Consider the following 16,358-nt stretch of genomic DNA (forward strand, 5'->3'; position numbering starts at 1 on the left):
GGGTGGGTGGGTGGGACTTAAATGACTGCACGAAAAAAGAGCCTTCGAATGGCTTTACTAGTACACAATAACTTTCACAGTCATTCATAGCCCGTGCTATGAATATCAATATTGTCACCTGACTAGGTGACAATAATAACAACCAATAGATGTAAAGAATAAACAAACACTACCACGTGTTTAAGTAACATTAATAAATACATTTATGTTCTTATTCGTTTCACTCAAACGAACATAAAATATTTATGAAATAAACACAAACTCGTGAGTAGGATGTGAAGCGCTTTGAAAGTACAGTTTTAATTAATTCGAAGATAAAGAAGAAAAGAAAACTCGCTAAATGCCAAGATTTTTTGTGACTTTAAGTTTTTCAGATAAATTTTCTTTCACATAGCCATCTTTTGCCCTATCCGACCGCCACCGCCCATGCTTTTTAAACAGTCTATCACAAACCCCTGCGGCTGCTGCAGAAGTAGCACCGCCCGATCTTAAACTATGTACACCAAATTTTGACTTCTCTAAACCAATCTTTTCTAGTGCGTCCAATATTATCTCCCTTGCTCTTGTATATGAAATCGGACGATTATCCGTTCTAAGTCTATAAGAATTAGACTTTTTACAAAAAGACACCGATCTAAACAAGTATTGAGAAGAATGCATGTCAGCATTTGACAATCTTAAGAACTTTTCTAAGATATTTACAGGACATGTGTCACAGAATGTTCTAGCTATACAAACTTTTTGACCAGTTTTATACACATCTGTCTTGCTTTTAACAATGTTAATTTCCACACAATTATTCTGTAAACATATATCTAAATAACGAATATTTACAATTTCTGAGAATCTCAGGAACCCAGCAAAACCTAAAAAACACATACACAACGTCCTCAAATTATACAAATTGTCATTCTTTCCAAATGTAGAAACCAGGGCCTTCAAATGTTCTGACGTAATAGGTTCTTTTTTGGTCACAGGTTTTGATGTTTCTCTGATTGCCCCCTCCTTAATATTTTTGACGAGGATAGAATCACATGGGTCTACATAGCCTGCTAGGCTATGTGCCCAGCTAATAGCATGCGCAGCTGAATGAATTTTCCCCGATGATTTGTATTGCTTTGCCAAATGAATGATATACAATGCAACGTTGGTTTCCGAAGCAGGAAGAGGAGTAATCACAGGATTAAAGCTGTTACACCATTTGCAAAAGGTGTTAAAAGCGTACCTGTATTGTTTTGCTGTGTTGTCAGCCTTGGAATTTATACAATATCGAGGTAGTTCTGATGCGAGTTCCTCAAGACGGCGATCTTTACTTTCGTTGTTAATGCCCATCCATCTGCCCACTTTAAATATATCTGAAAAATGTGTTTGTACAAACAGAACATCAATATCTTCGTTTCAAATTACAATATTTGTGGTGTATCAGGACCTTCATCATCTGCAATACACCCTCTGATGTATCAGGACCATTATTCAACTGCAATACATCAACAGTTCGTATTCGCCACATATAAGCAAGAACCATAATTTAAAATAAGATGTACCAGGACCCATGTCATCTGCAATACACCTTCATTCATTACAAATTAGTAGCATCCAATCTTACCACAAGTATTCCAGAACCGAAAAATATAGAACCAAATAAGCAGTTTTTGTTCTGACCTTGAATGATTATCTCCCTTGTATCTTTAAACAATAACACGTCTTTCACATAAGTCTTATAATATAAATTTTCATCAAATAACATTGGCCAAAAAACAGCAGACGGCCAGTTTGGTACTACAAGAACACCGTAGGCCTTACAATTTAGTATATGTTTTATGGAAGAGACTATTAAATGAATGGGAGGAACTAGCCAATTATTCTCCCCCTCCCAATTTTTTGTAAAACAGTCTACAGCCTCTGATTCAGGATTCCAGAATTTTGAGTTGTATCTAAGCAATTTACGATTATTAAAATTTGCAAATCTGTCTACAGTGAATGGCCCGAACATTAAACTAACAAAATCAAAAAATTCTACAGTAACTTCCCAATCATCATGATCTATGATTTTACTAAGAAAATCTGCTTTGTCGTTTTCTGATCTCGGAATCCACTGAACATCAAGTGAAATTTTGCTATCGGCGCACATTTTGAAAATATTATATGCTATAACTTGTAAATGGTGCTTCATGCTACCAGAGTGTACTATTTTCTCACAGCTTTGGTTATCAGTAAACCACTTCACTGTCGTTTCTTGTAATTCATTCTTAAAAGATGCCAACGCCAATTCTATGGCCTTCAACTCTCTCCATGTCGAACTCATATTTTTCTCATCATCTTTCCACATCAAATGGAACACCTTAGAATTAACTTCAACTGTATATGCACTTGATGCTGAGTTGCTTGCATCTGAATAAATGATTACATTTTTTCTCTTAACAGAATGTAAAAATCTTGTATTTTTACAAGGAATACATTTTATCCAGAAATTCAATTCTTCAAAAACTTGATCTCTATGTTTGAATAATAATTTTGAGTCCCATAATTCTTTTACAGCTAATTCCATAGAAGAAAATCGTGTCATTATATTACACATGTTACCCATTACTGGTTTCATGGAAATGATTTTTCCAACTACCTGTGCCAGTTCTCTCGCTGTTATATCTGGGAAACGACCAATAACTTTTTTCAAACAACAAACAGCGTCTTCTATTCGTCTAATCGGAACTGAAATGGAAAATGAATTTGAATTCCATGTTAAACCCAACCATTCAATAATTTGCGTTGGAATAAACTTTGATTTGTCTATATTGACCACCAGTCCAGTTTCTGACGTTTTCTGAATGAAATTAGAATCTAAAATACATTGACTCTCAGTTGAAGCAAATGCTAACCCATCATCTAGATACAATACAATCATTATACCACTTTTTCTCAAAAACTTCACCAGAGGTCTTAAACATTTAGTAAAAATAAATGGAGCTGATGAAAGACCAAATGGCAGAACTGTAAAGCAGTAATATTTATTATCCCACTGAAACCCTAGATAATTCTGATATTCTTCAGCTATATCTATATGATGGTATCCTGATTTCAGATCAAATTTTATGCAATAAAAACCCTTTTCGAAATACTCTAATGCCGTCTTCCAGTCTTCAAACTTTATTTTTTCATACTTTACGTACTTATTTAACCTACTGAGATCAAGAATCAACCTCTTTTTGTTTTTATTTTTTGCGACACTCAGGGGACTGCACACAAACGGCTGAAAAGAAACTTCTATAATACGTTTATATTTCAGCAAGTCTGAAATTTCTGAAGAAACAAATTCAACATTGTGAATGGCAGATTTGTTATTCCGAAAACACATTGTAGGTGGATTTGAAACGAAATTATTAAAGGAATTTCATAGCCAGATTCAATAACTTTCAAAATGAATGGATTTGTACCAATTTCTCTCCATTTACCAATATTTCTTTTCAAATTGTGTTTTATCAATGAACTTTGGTTTAAATAATTGTTCTGAAAGCATTTCACCTGGCCAGCAATAGTAGAATTGCCATTATAACCTTTATACTTATCATTGACTTTGTGACTTGTTTTTGGGACAGTTGGTTTTCCAGTGTCCTGTGGAAAAACAGTTGAAGCACACGTCACTGGGCTGTGGTTGACGCCGTGCAGATTTGCCACGAAAGGGCTGTTGCTGGTATGTGAATGGCTGAAACGAAGTAGCAGAAGGCACAGAAGAACTAAGCTGGGCTGCCGAGCCTGCCGCCGCCGCTGGGGGAGTCTTGTAGGCGCCATATGGGTGAAAACGCCGGTTCTGCCCTTGTTTTTGTTGTCGGAGGGCGCGGTTTTCCGCACTTCGAATTTTCTTCTCGTCATCCGAGTTGTCCGCAATTTCTCTTGACTGGTATTCATTTACTGTTTTCCACCCGGCTGGAGAGGAATCGGCGATTCGAATATGTTTCTGGCGCGTTTTTTATTTTTTCCGCAAATCTCCTATGATAGTAACTGAGTCGCTATCTTTAGTGTCAAAAGCTCTTGTTTCTAGTTTATCTAGACCCTCGAGAATCTCGGCATTAAATTCGTACTGTGCACGATTCCCTTCGGATTTAATTTTCAAAATAGAATTTTCTTTTAAGTTTTTAGTGATAGACTCCGACTGTTCTGCTTTGAGCTGACCTGATAAATTTTGAAATTGGGTCTGCAAAACGCCCGTGACGAGCTTCACCACATCAGCAATATCCAGTGGAGGATTTCCAGCAGCTTCTTTTTGAGTTTGGTTGGTTTCGCCTTTTTCTAATAAGGAAATTTCGTCGCCAGAGTCGTCCATGACAAAACGTGTCTTGACTGCACGAAAAAGAGCCTTCGAATGGCTTTACTAGTACACAATAACTTTCACAGTCATTCATAGCCCGTGCTATGAATATCAATATTGTCACCTGACTAGGTGACAATAATAACAACCAATAGATGTAAAGAATAAACAAACACTACCACGTGTTTAAGTAATATTAATAAATACATATTCTCGCAGATAAACATGCATATACATTTGTTTTTATTTAACAAACAATTCAAATACACAATTAAGGTACTAAAGACTTGCATATTTTATGGTAATTGTAATCAAAACTATTATGTAAATGTACTTATTTTAGGATTTTCACTGTTGTGCAGATATAACCAATCCTCGCAGATTAACAGATAGAATTGTTTTCATATTTTTTCTTTACCTTTCTCTTTCTATAGATATATCATGTTTTATGGAAATTAATTGTAAATTATTTGTACTAGAAAACAACGTTGTAAATTGCCAGAACTTCTATCCCCTGCATAATAAAAAATAATTTATAGCTTATATATCATTATAGATTTATGTTATAATGAATATCACTATTAATATAAATAATTTCAATGATGATTGGGGATGTACCTCATTAAGACCAATATTGAATGAAATTAATTATTTCACTTGTGGTTGGTTATGCGTTTCATTATAACCACTATTGAAATAAATTGTTTCAATAGTGGTTGGTTATGCGTTTCATTATAACCACTATTGAAATAAATTGTTTCAATAGTGGTTAGGTATGCATTTCATTACAACCACTATTGAAATAATTTATTTCAATTGTGGTTAAGGATGCGGTTCATTACAACCATTATTGAAATAAAATATATTTAATAGTGGTAGGATGTTATTTTAATGCCTATTATTCCGACTGTGCATAACACTTTCGGTTCCAGATGACGGGTGGTATGGGAAACATGACAATATAGAGTTACATCAAAGAACATCAAGCATAATCAAAAAGGAATTAATAATCTCATAAGACATATTTCTTTTCTTAAGAAACTCCCCTAGCAGAAAGGAAAGTGTTACAAACAGACATAATAATAGACATAAAACTGAAATGCATCATCAACCACTATTGAAATACTTTATTTCAATTGTGGTTGAAATGAAAGGTATCCCCAACCACTATTGAAATAAATTATTTCAATAGTGGTTGAAATGAATCGCATCCTTAACCACTATTGAAATAATACATTAATTTTCAATAGTGGTCGTAGTGAAGCAATCCCCAACCCCTATTGAAATAATTTGTATTACTAGTGATATTTATCAATAAATAATTATTCAATATACAGGGGGTTTGAATAGAAGTTCTGGCAATTTACAAGATGTTCACAATTGTGCAAATAATATTCAATATCATAGGACATGATATGTTTGTAGAAAGAGAAATGTAAAGAAAAAAATGTAAATGTTCAAAGAAAAATGTATGAAGAAATTCATTCTAAGCTACTATTGAAAAAATAATTTTATTTGTAGTTGTACTTCAACAGTGTCTGCAAATTGATTTTCATTATGGAATACATCCCGGAATAGTATTTAAATATTTTATTTTCGTAGTGGTTGTATTTCAATAGTGGTTGTAAAGAGATTCTTCAGATGAAATACATGTATATTCCCAACCAGTATTGAAATAATTTATTTCAATAGTGGTTTTATTTCAATTGTGGTTGCAAAGTGATTTTTCTAATGAAATGCATTCCAAACCACTATTGAAATAATTTATTTCAATAGTGGTTTTGTAGTTAAGTAAGCATACTCCGACCCAAAACGACCAAAAAAGCGTCCGAACTGCGTGATAAGCGTGTAACTTTTATACACGGCTTAACTGACTACTGTCGCTTGATGAAGAAGAACAGAAACAGTCGTAGACTAGTTAATTTGAATAGTATGCGTGATCTTTTGATAGATTCTGAAATATATTATGTATGCTACAATTCTGTGGTGTTAGTTATTTCATTAAAAAAATGTTTAATCTGTGTCCATTTCATAGACTTCATCAATCCTTCGGTTGTCGATAAAATTAACACGAAAGCATGAGATAGAAATGTCCCAACAATAGTTATACTAAATGTACTTTGATTGTGCTTATAAAATTACATTGAATATCGTATTTGATAACAGTCCATTCATTAGTATGGTTTTCATATTTTTTTTCTTACATTGACTTGTAATATGTAAATAGTGCCCGTTTGTACGAAAGCCGACAAGGATCATTCGAGATACGAGATTCAAAATACGATATACGAAATACGAGATTCAAGATTCGAAATTCGAGATTCAAGATTCGAAATTCGAGATTCAATATCAAATTAACCAATCAAATCAAGGATATGAAAACACGTATCCTAGCGACATCAAACTGTTCTAAAAAAAAGATTATTAGTACATGCTTTTATATACAAATAAATGCAATGTTCACTTCTCCCTAGCTAACTAAATAATTGTTTGTATTTATTTTTACACAGAATATTCAAGTAGACTAGTAATAATGCAGTGTGTTTCGCAGATCTAAGTGATTTTGTTTGCCCTGGTGCATTTCCACCTGATGCGTTTGAACCCTGGGGTATTTCACCACCAATAGTTTAAACCCCGGCTTTATTCACCCTTTTTGTGTAAAAATGCGGTTATGGTAGAGAGCTTCATAAGCGGAGCCAATTTTTTTTTTCGGTAAGGGGGTCCTAGGCCAATTTTCAATAATTTTACTATGTAAATTAAATAAGCTTCAATTTTCCCGAGGAAAGTCCAGACCCCCTGACCCCCTCCTTTATAGACCCCCTCCGCGCATGAAGATTAGTATCTAAAATATGTTTTAATCTAAATATAAATAATCAGTCCAGGTTTCACCAATAAATATAAGCATTACTTATCGTTTTTATGTATACAGGCATACACTAATACTATGATTATAAACTAATCATTGAAATATTATCACATCATACGGAATTATTAATTAATACAATTTTTTCCCTATTCTTGAGTAAACAACTTCTTATGAGTCTTACTTTTGGCATTGTTTTCAATATAGAAGGATACATATTCTGTACAATTAAAGGTAGGGATAATAGGGTGCCAATTTGTTCACATTGCCGATTTCTTGTGCAGAGAACAGTAAAATTTTAAAAATTTGATTGTGCATGAATTTTTCAAAATCTATTGTTGTAGTTTGTTATAATTCATTCATTGATATATCAACAAGAAAGAATAGAAGGTATAGACAGGCATATGTATCACACACAAGTTGAGTGTCTCTGTAGTTTCCTACCCCCCCCCCCCCCCAACGCATCAAAATTGACAATAATTGCATATAAATCATACAAAAGTTTACTTTGTATGTAAGTAACTCTCTAAAGATGTAAATAAGCACTGCAAAGATGTGTGTACTTAATATACCACTACATTACACTTAGCCAGATAAAATGTAATCAGGGTGAATCTACAAGGGGCGAGAAGTGCTTTACCAATTTGTCGCCATACACCGAACACCAAATAAAGAAACTGTGTGTGGTGTGGGGAATGCATAGAAGATGGCGGCAAATTTTCTCAAATAACCAGTGCGGAAACCAACAAATAGGCTGTTATTTGTTACCTATCCTGCAAATACATTGATAAAAAATGTTATCGTCACATAACATAGCCGATTAAGTTAATGTTTACATATGGTCAACGTACATGTAATTCTAATGTACATGGAGGCGGACGTATCAGGCGGGGATCCAGAAAAATTATTTCCAAATTTGATCTGTTGAATTACATTAAATGCTTTGAAAATTGTTTTAAACTATCGCGCGGGTCAAAATGCATGATAGAAGCTATGTACAGTGTAATTGCAAACTTTCATTTTATATCAATATGTAGCATTACCTATTATAACAAATGAGAGTATAGCCCAACTGCCACAAACAATACATGTCTTTTACCGGCACCACCCCCTCCCCATAAAAAATGAAACAATTGTCGTTTTATTTGCTAAACATGTGTGTGGTTCAAGATTTTTCTAAAGGACTGAAAAATGAGTCGTATAAAACTTATTTTGTCAAATTTTTTAGATTCATTTAGTTATATTTTGGTCCATTTGGATAAATAGATGTACCAGCGCAGCTCTAATTTATATATAATCAGACAATAAATTCGAAATATTTTCATAAATTAATAGCTTGAAAACCAGTAGATAAAAAAATGAAAGTCGAACTCGATGAGTGCTAATACCTGTGTTGAATGAATGGTACAGTAGGATATGCGCAAAAAAGTCCCGTCTACTCTTTTTCCTACCCTATATTTATTGGAACATTTAATCCGATTATAAGAGTCAAATTTAATCAAGTACGGAGATATATATATAAGACATCACAATTACCCCAAACCCCTCAACGGAAAAGGAAATGCTAGGTGATGAGAGAGAGAGAGAGAGAGAGAGAGAGAGAGAGAGAGAGAGAGAGAGAGAGAGAGAGAGTCGATGTAAATCACACGTGTGCTAACACCGTTCAAATTAAAGCTTGCTAGTTGGTCTGCCTTACCCTAGCTACCTCCTCTCTTTTCTCCTTTGAGAGGCTTAATCAAATCGAGCAATTTCAAATTCTAAATCAAAATTGAATATGACACTACAAATCTCTCTCTCTCTCTCTCTCTCTCTCTCTCTCTCTCTCTCTCTCTCTCTCTCTCTCTCTCTCTCTCTCTCATATCAACAATGACATTGATACCCTACAATACACTATTCCTATCTGGATTGTTGTCGTTGAGGTTGTAAATCATTATATCATCTATGGTTTAAAACTTTATCATAACCTATATTTTGACATATCATATTTCATTGAATTTCGTTTCATAGCTAAAACCACACTCAGTTTTAATTATTTAGATTAAACAGATCTTTTTTCGCGAGCCGATTTTTACACAGTTGGGGCGAATACACTACGGGTTAAAATGGTTCGGGGGGGAAATACACACAGGACAAACAAAATCACATAGATTCGCAAAGCCAACAGTGTTATCACTAATTTAATTGTTTATATTGTGTGGGGTTAATTCATCAATGTTAATTGAACCATTTTATATCCATTACATAAGAGCTATTACGACATTTATTTGTAGGAAAGAGCATGTACGAATGATCTTTATTTAGAACAGTTTGATGTTGCTAGGATACAGGTTTCAGATCCATGATTTGATTGGTTAATTTTGATATTGAATCTCGAATTTCGAATCTTGAATATCGTATTTCGAATCTCGTATTTTGAATCTCGAATCTCGAATGATCCTTCTCGGCTTTCGTACGTCTGGGATAGTAACAGTTGAAATTGACACTCCCGAGAAAATATTGTCAACCGATGCGAAGCGGATGTTTACAATGGTTTTCGAGGGGGTTGTCAATTTCAACTGTTATCCGCCTAAACAGGCATTATATATTTATTTTATTATACCCAATGTCAGTCTTAATTATAAAAAAAAACTTTACTATTGACGTGAATTCTACGGCAAACTGTACGCGCATAATGTACGCGCAGGAAACAATATACAAATATTGACTGGGGTTGAGGGCAACATTGATTATATTAGCCCCCGAGGGACGAAATATTGCCCGACGCGAAGCGGAGGGCAATATTTTCGTCCCAAGGGGGCTAATATAATCAATGTTGTCCGAAATCACAGTCAACATTTGTTTTGTTATATGAAGAAACAAACCAAAATTTAAAAAAGTAATTGAAAACAGATCGCCGTAATTTTCTCAGCTCAACAAAAAATTCACGAATTCAATTTTGTGCAAAGTTCATTTCCTAAATATCCTCAGCATCAAACGGTCACTGGTGCTATTCTATTGTAAGAATTAACATACACTTGTTCTACCTTATGGAACGCCATAGCTGCCTTAAGGTCAATTTCATATTATATAAATTGGTATTTCATTTATATGCAATAGTAATATCATTATATGCAGTGGTAACATCATTATATGCAGTGCTAACATTATTATATGCAGTGGTAACATCATTATATGCAGTGCTAACATCATTATATACTGTAATTTCGCCATTATATTCAGGGGTAAAATCTTTATATAAAGTGGTAACATCATTACGTTATGTCGTAAGATCATTATGTGCAGTGGTATATTCATTATATGCTATGAATAAATCTTTATATGATATGATAAACTCATTTCATACAGAGCTAAACTCACAATGTACTATTGTTCAATCGTTATGTTATATGGTACACTCTTTATGTGCAGTTGCAAAGTCCTTTTATGCAGTTCAACTTCTTAACATTAGGTGATAAGTTCATTATATGCAGTACTAACATCATGTTATGGTGTATTAAAACCATTATGTATGGTGGTTAAACCTTTATGTATTGTGGTGAAAGCTATACATGCAATTGTAAATCCTTTATATGATGTGACAATCTTATAATAATCCGTTGTTGAGTCATTATATTATGAGGTCAGTTCTTTACATGATGTGATCATTTCATTATATGGAGTGGTAACTTCTTTATATGCAGTCGTAACTCTTTATGATGAGGTTGTAAACTGGTTCTCGCTGAAAAGTTTTAATGGGGAAGAGGTCCAGTTTTATTTTGAAAAAGATGCCGCGTTCATTGAGAGAGAGAGAGAGAGAGAGAGAGAGAGAGAGAGAGAGAGAGAGAGAGAGAGAGAGAGAGAGAGAGAGAGAGTTTTTTCTCTGTTCTTGCTAAATCGATGTGTGAAAAATCGAATGAATTTTTAGTAGAGTACGCGTTTAATTTTAAAAGTAAATTAAATTTCAAAGAATATTGTACTTTGTAGAAATTTAATACCCCCTCTGCTTCTAGATCCGCGCATATAGTTAGGTAGATCACTTTATGTATCTTGATATTAACATGGAACATTTTGATTTCTACTTGCTATCGTGTTTTAAATAGACATGTAATTCTTCGGAGCTTGATTAATAAATCTAATTCTGTCTCTTCAAAAACGTTTAAATTTATAGTTACTTTGCTCTTGATTGTTATTTAAAATAATTTTAATAGCATTTATATAAAATCGTAGCGCTTGGAACAAACTTATCCGTACATCGCTGATTCATACATTATTGCATGGGTTGCTTTTAACGATGTCGAACAATATGTACATGCATATATTTTGAAAACGACATATTTTACCCCCCAAAAAAAATACATTACCTTTATCGATTAATGCGTTACTTTGTTTTAAAATCCCTCGTTCAGCAGCAAATGCTTACAATTCGTGTTTATAATGTGATCAAAGTCGGTAACGTTGAAAAAAATCAGCACACATGTAAAATATTATGTCTAGTACAATGACAAGCGTTTTGAAACTTATTTATCCCGACATTAATTATTTTCAAAACCATCGGAATAGGAGTATTACCTTTCCGTGTGATCAAAAAATTAATTTTGAAAATACAAGCAGTTAGTCTCGGTGATTATTCGGCCATCCTTTGTAACCACTCGGCTATACTAGACAATATGAAATTTGCGAAGATTCAAAACACCGTTTTTTAACTTCTGAGGGGTTTTTTTCTGTAAAAATATGCCTCTTTGAAACAAAAATCGGATATGCCATGAAACCAGTCACATTTTTCAGTGTAACCATTTTACAATTTGTTTAATGCATGGGGGTCTTGAACGGGGATGGGGGTGGGTGGAAAAAATTCGAATCTTAAATGTCCATGAAATTACCAAAAATTTGCCGATCTGCGTATAGAATGGTCTTATAAAAATGATATGAAGATATCTGCAACAGCTGTTTGGAAAATAGCACAGGAAATGCAACACCTTTTTTGTAGGATTTAAAATACAAAATTACATGCGCGGTGAGCTTTAATTTTATATAGTGGATAAAACAACCATAAAAAGAGGTTAAGATCAACCAATTTCTTTATTATTTCTTACAAATCAAATTAATAAAAAAAAAATGAAAACGAATTTTCATATATGTCTATGAATGAAAATCTGGCTATTCCTTTTGTGTTGGAGGCATTGATCGGCGAGGAGTAGCACCTACATGTACCTGGTACATTGAAACAAAGGTCTTTTGACTTTGATTTTAAAACGCTTGCTTCATTTTTTGTAAATAAAAGCATACTCTACTAATAATACATTCGATTTTTCAAAATTTTCAAAGTGGGTTCAATGATTGGTATTATGATAATATCGATGTTAAAGGACAGATAAACTCTCTCTCTCTCTCTCTCTCTCTCTCTCTCTCTCTCTCTCTCTCTCTCTCTCTCTCTCTCTCTCTCTCTCTCTCTCAATGAACGCGGCATCTTTTTCAAAATAAAACTGGACCTCTTCCCCATTAAAACTTTTCAGCGAGAACCAGTTTACAACCTCATCATAAAGAGTTACGACTGCATATAAAGAAGTTACCACTCCATATAATGAAATGATCACATCATGTAAAGAACTGACCTCATAATATAATGACTCAACAACGGATTATTATAAGATTGTCACATCATATAAAGGATTTACAATTGCATGTATAGCTTTCACCACAATACATAAAGGTTTAACCACCATACATAATGGTTTTAATACACCATAACATGATGTTAGTACTGCATATAATGAACTTATCACCTAATGTTAAGAAGTTGAACTGCATAAAAGAATTTTGCAACTGCACATGAAGAGTGTACCATATAACATAACAATTGAACAATAGAACATTATGAGTTTAGCTCTGTATGAAATGAGTTTATCATATCATTTAAATATTTATTCATAGCATATAATGAATATACCACTGCACATAATGATCTTACGACATAACGTAATGATGTTACCACTTTATATAAAGATTTTACCCCTGAATATAATGGCGAAATTACAGTATATAGTGATGTTAGCACTGCATATAATGATGTTACCACTGCATATAATAATGTTAGCACTGCATATAATGATGCTACCACTGCATATAATGATATTACTATTGCATATAAATGAAATACCAATTTATATAATATGAAATTGACCTTAAGACAGCTATGGCGTTCCATACTACCTGATTTTACTTCACAGTATATCACAAATCCTTATATCCGTTATATGATATAGCAAAACCGTCGCATTGCGCGTCCGTTGTTTACTTGCCTTGACTGACTGTCTATTATGACGTCACCTTGTTTTGGAGTCGCGAAGAGTTATTTACGTCATCGTTTACGAATCCTCAAATCAGAGGCGATTATTTGAAATAGAGGGAATGTTCTCTAGATATTATTCCTAGCCGGTCAATATCAAAAAAATATTGACCGGTCAATATTTTTCGGACGAGCTAATATTACAATTATTGACTATTCGTCTATACAGAGTTATATAGTGAAAATATACTACTGAATATAACAATTCGTTTTATTATACCTCAATATGATTATTCTATTTAACGCGACATCTGATTAATTCTATACAATCACGTGACCGGGCGACAAAATGTCGTGTCTCCCGGGGAATAAATATCATGTCTTACCTCTTCGGAAATATCAGCTTTTTTCATCCCAAACGTATGAAAAAGCCTATTTGAACATACGATGTTGACAAATATGATGAAATCAAAACTATTAAATTAAATTCTATTTAATATGCTACAAAAATCAATTTTTACTATATATGATTCGAATGTATGAAAACAAAGGTAGAAAATCGGGAAAAAAACCAAAACCACGACGTTATTGCTTTTCACAAGTCAAAATATTATTAAAAATCGAAGTATAATGTATCATCATTTGTTGTTCGGTATAATAAAACTTTTACTGCATGAATGTTCAAGATACATGAAGATTTATTACCCAGAAAAATCATATTTCCCTCGGGCAGAGCCCTTGAGAAATATGATTTTTCTTGGGGGAATAAATCTTCATATTTCCTTCACAATCATGCAATAAGTGTATTGTGTTACCCATTGCTATGTGTGTTGCTAACGCTGAGGGCAATATAGCGGATCAAAAACTGCGTCTAAACCAATCAGATTTCATTATTTATAACATGAAAGTATATAGATAATGCGACCCTATATGTTTTGTATCTTGGTTGGTCGTTTGGAGGGGGCTTGGAAGAAAGTTTGCATATGATTTTCATGGAGAGAGAGAGAGAGAGAGAGAGAGAGAGAGGTGTCATAGTTTCACTAAACTTATTCATTTCGTTTTAATTAAGTTTCTTTGTATGAATCGGTCATTTGAGCGGGACTTAAGTTACGTCTGTCGATCAATTTTACGTATATAAACGCTAGAAATGTACATGTATTGATAAACAGTAAACAACATTCTCCACGTGTGTTAAACTTAACATGCATATTTTTCCTTTCAATATATAATTATGAAGATAAATGTTTACTCAAGTATCCGATACAATACAGTTTCTTAGATAACTGCAAAACTGTAGCTCTACGAAAAATTCAGGTTGAAGTACATGTACTATAGAGTTCCAGTTTAATCCATACAAAGAATATATATTTGTTGCGCAAAGAGTTGCGCAAGCAAGGTTTTGGACAATATATATTCCATAAATACTTTCATATAAAAAATTCCCAACAAGTTTTCCTCAAACGTTTAACTAAACACCTTTACCGACTTCGGAGTGGAGAGTGTTCAATTCACGTCAGTATCAAGAGTCGCCATTTTTACCTATAAACAAACAACATCGTTTCACTTTACGGTGTGGGTGAGGGTGTTTAAAAGATATTCAGAGGCAAAAAAATAATGACATCTAAAGTAAAAAAGCGTGCGCAATAAATACAAAGTTTTTGGTATGATAGAACAGAAGCTCTATGGGCTGTTAACCCAAATTTCTCGAAGAACTACAGTTCTGCAGCTAATCTTCAGAAATAAATGATTCGGACTCGGTCTCGAGTACACGTACATTTGCATGTATGCAAGGCAATTGAGGTTCTCCATATACATGCTTGTATACATAACTTGAGCGACTGGTAAATATATAACCGACAAGACAGTTTTATACATTTATATGCACACTAAAGCTACTAATAAAAACTGACTTGTATATCTAAGATAGATTACAGAACCAATGTGCAAACCACTCATGTGATCGACTCAAAAAAAAATTCAACACCTCAATCGAAGTTATATTTGCATACAAAGATCTCTACGATTATATGCAACATCTGCTTATAAATCAGATAGTTGAGTGATTGGAGCTAGTTGTCATTTCTGTGTAGTATCTTAGCCACGCCTAACAATCTATATACTGGTACCAAATGATTAACTTCTGAGGCGATATGTTCTATGGATTATGTGACCTGGGTAATACATAAAAATAAACGTGAAGTTTGTTTTATAAGAACATAATAATGCAAGTCTTTTAAATTGTTTCAACACTGTTTGATGAAGAACGCCAAATGAATGATACCGCGACCAAATTCAAGAATAGGGTTAAATATGAAAGTTATTTGAACACATCACTGAATGAAAGACCGTGCTAGTGTCAGAAATCAACAAGTGCATATGTATGCCATGCACTTTTCCTACTTCACTCGATATTTCTCCGAGATTAAGTCAACAAAATCGTTTACTTACTAGAACTTGTAATAAATGCCTAGGAGCAGAAATATCAAAAAATAAATTCACAGTTTCATGGATTCGCAATGAGAAGAAACCTTAGTATAATTTTATCCTCTGTTTTACAAATATCTAGTAAAATATCAATATGCGATTAATATTGTGAGCAAACAAAGAGGATATTTTGGGATTAATTTGATACTATAACGTCACCATCAAGGAAGTATTCTTCTAAGATCATTTTGAAGCGATTACAACAAAGAGTTCATTACGTCAGTTGATTTTTACGGTAACATCTGTATCAAAGGGTTCTATTTCTTTAGGACAAAGCTTTTATGAATTATTTCAAACAAGTTAAGATTTTTTTGTGTGTTTACACACAGTAACAAACGACTTAATAGTAGGTCAAGTAAAGAGAAAATTAAAACGTCAAAAAGAAATGGATGTGAATAATTGATCTCATATTTTTTTCAAAAAATGTTCTTTGATTTTGCTAT

At 33.4% G+C, this 16,358-nt stretch overlaps 1 protein-coding gene across 1 annotated transcript; it reads right to left on the reverse strand.

Annotated features, from left to right (window-relative positions):
- Positions 1-309: 309 nt before the first annotated feature.
- Positions 310-2,694, reverse strand: LOC128167003 (integrase/recombinase xerD homolog). Its single transcript, XM_052832489.1, has 2 exons — positions 2,584-2,694; positions 310-1,355 (listed from the first exon to the last, which is right to left on the reverse strand). Exons 1-2 carry the CDS (start codon positions 2,597-2,599, stop codon positions 337-339), a joined length of 1,035 nt encoding a protein of 344 aa, XP_052688449.1. The 5' UTR covers positions 2,600-2,694; the 3' UTR covers positions 310-336.
- Positions 2,695-16,358: the final 13,664 nt, after the last annotated feature.

Source organism: Crassostrea angulata, chromosome 10 (genome assembly GCF_025612915.1).
Source record: "Crassostrea angulata isolate pt1a10 chromosome 10, ASM2561291v2, whole genome shotgun sequence".
NCBI lineage: Eukaryota > Metazoa > Mollusca > Bivalvia > Ostreida > Ostreidae > Magallana > Magallana angulata.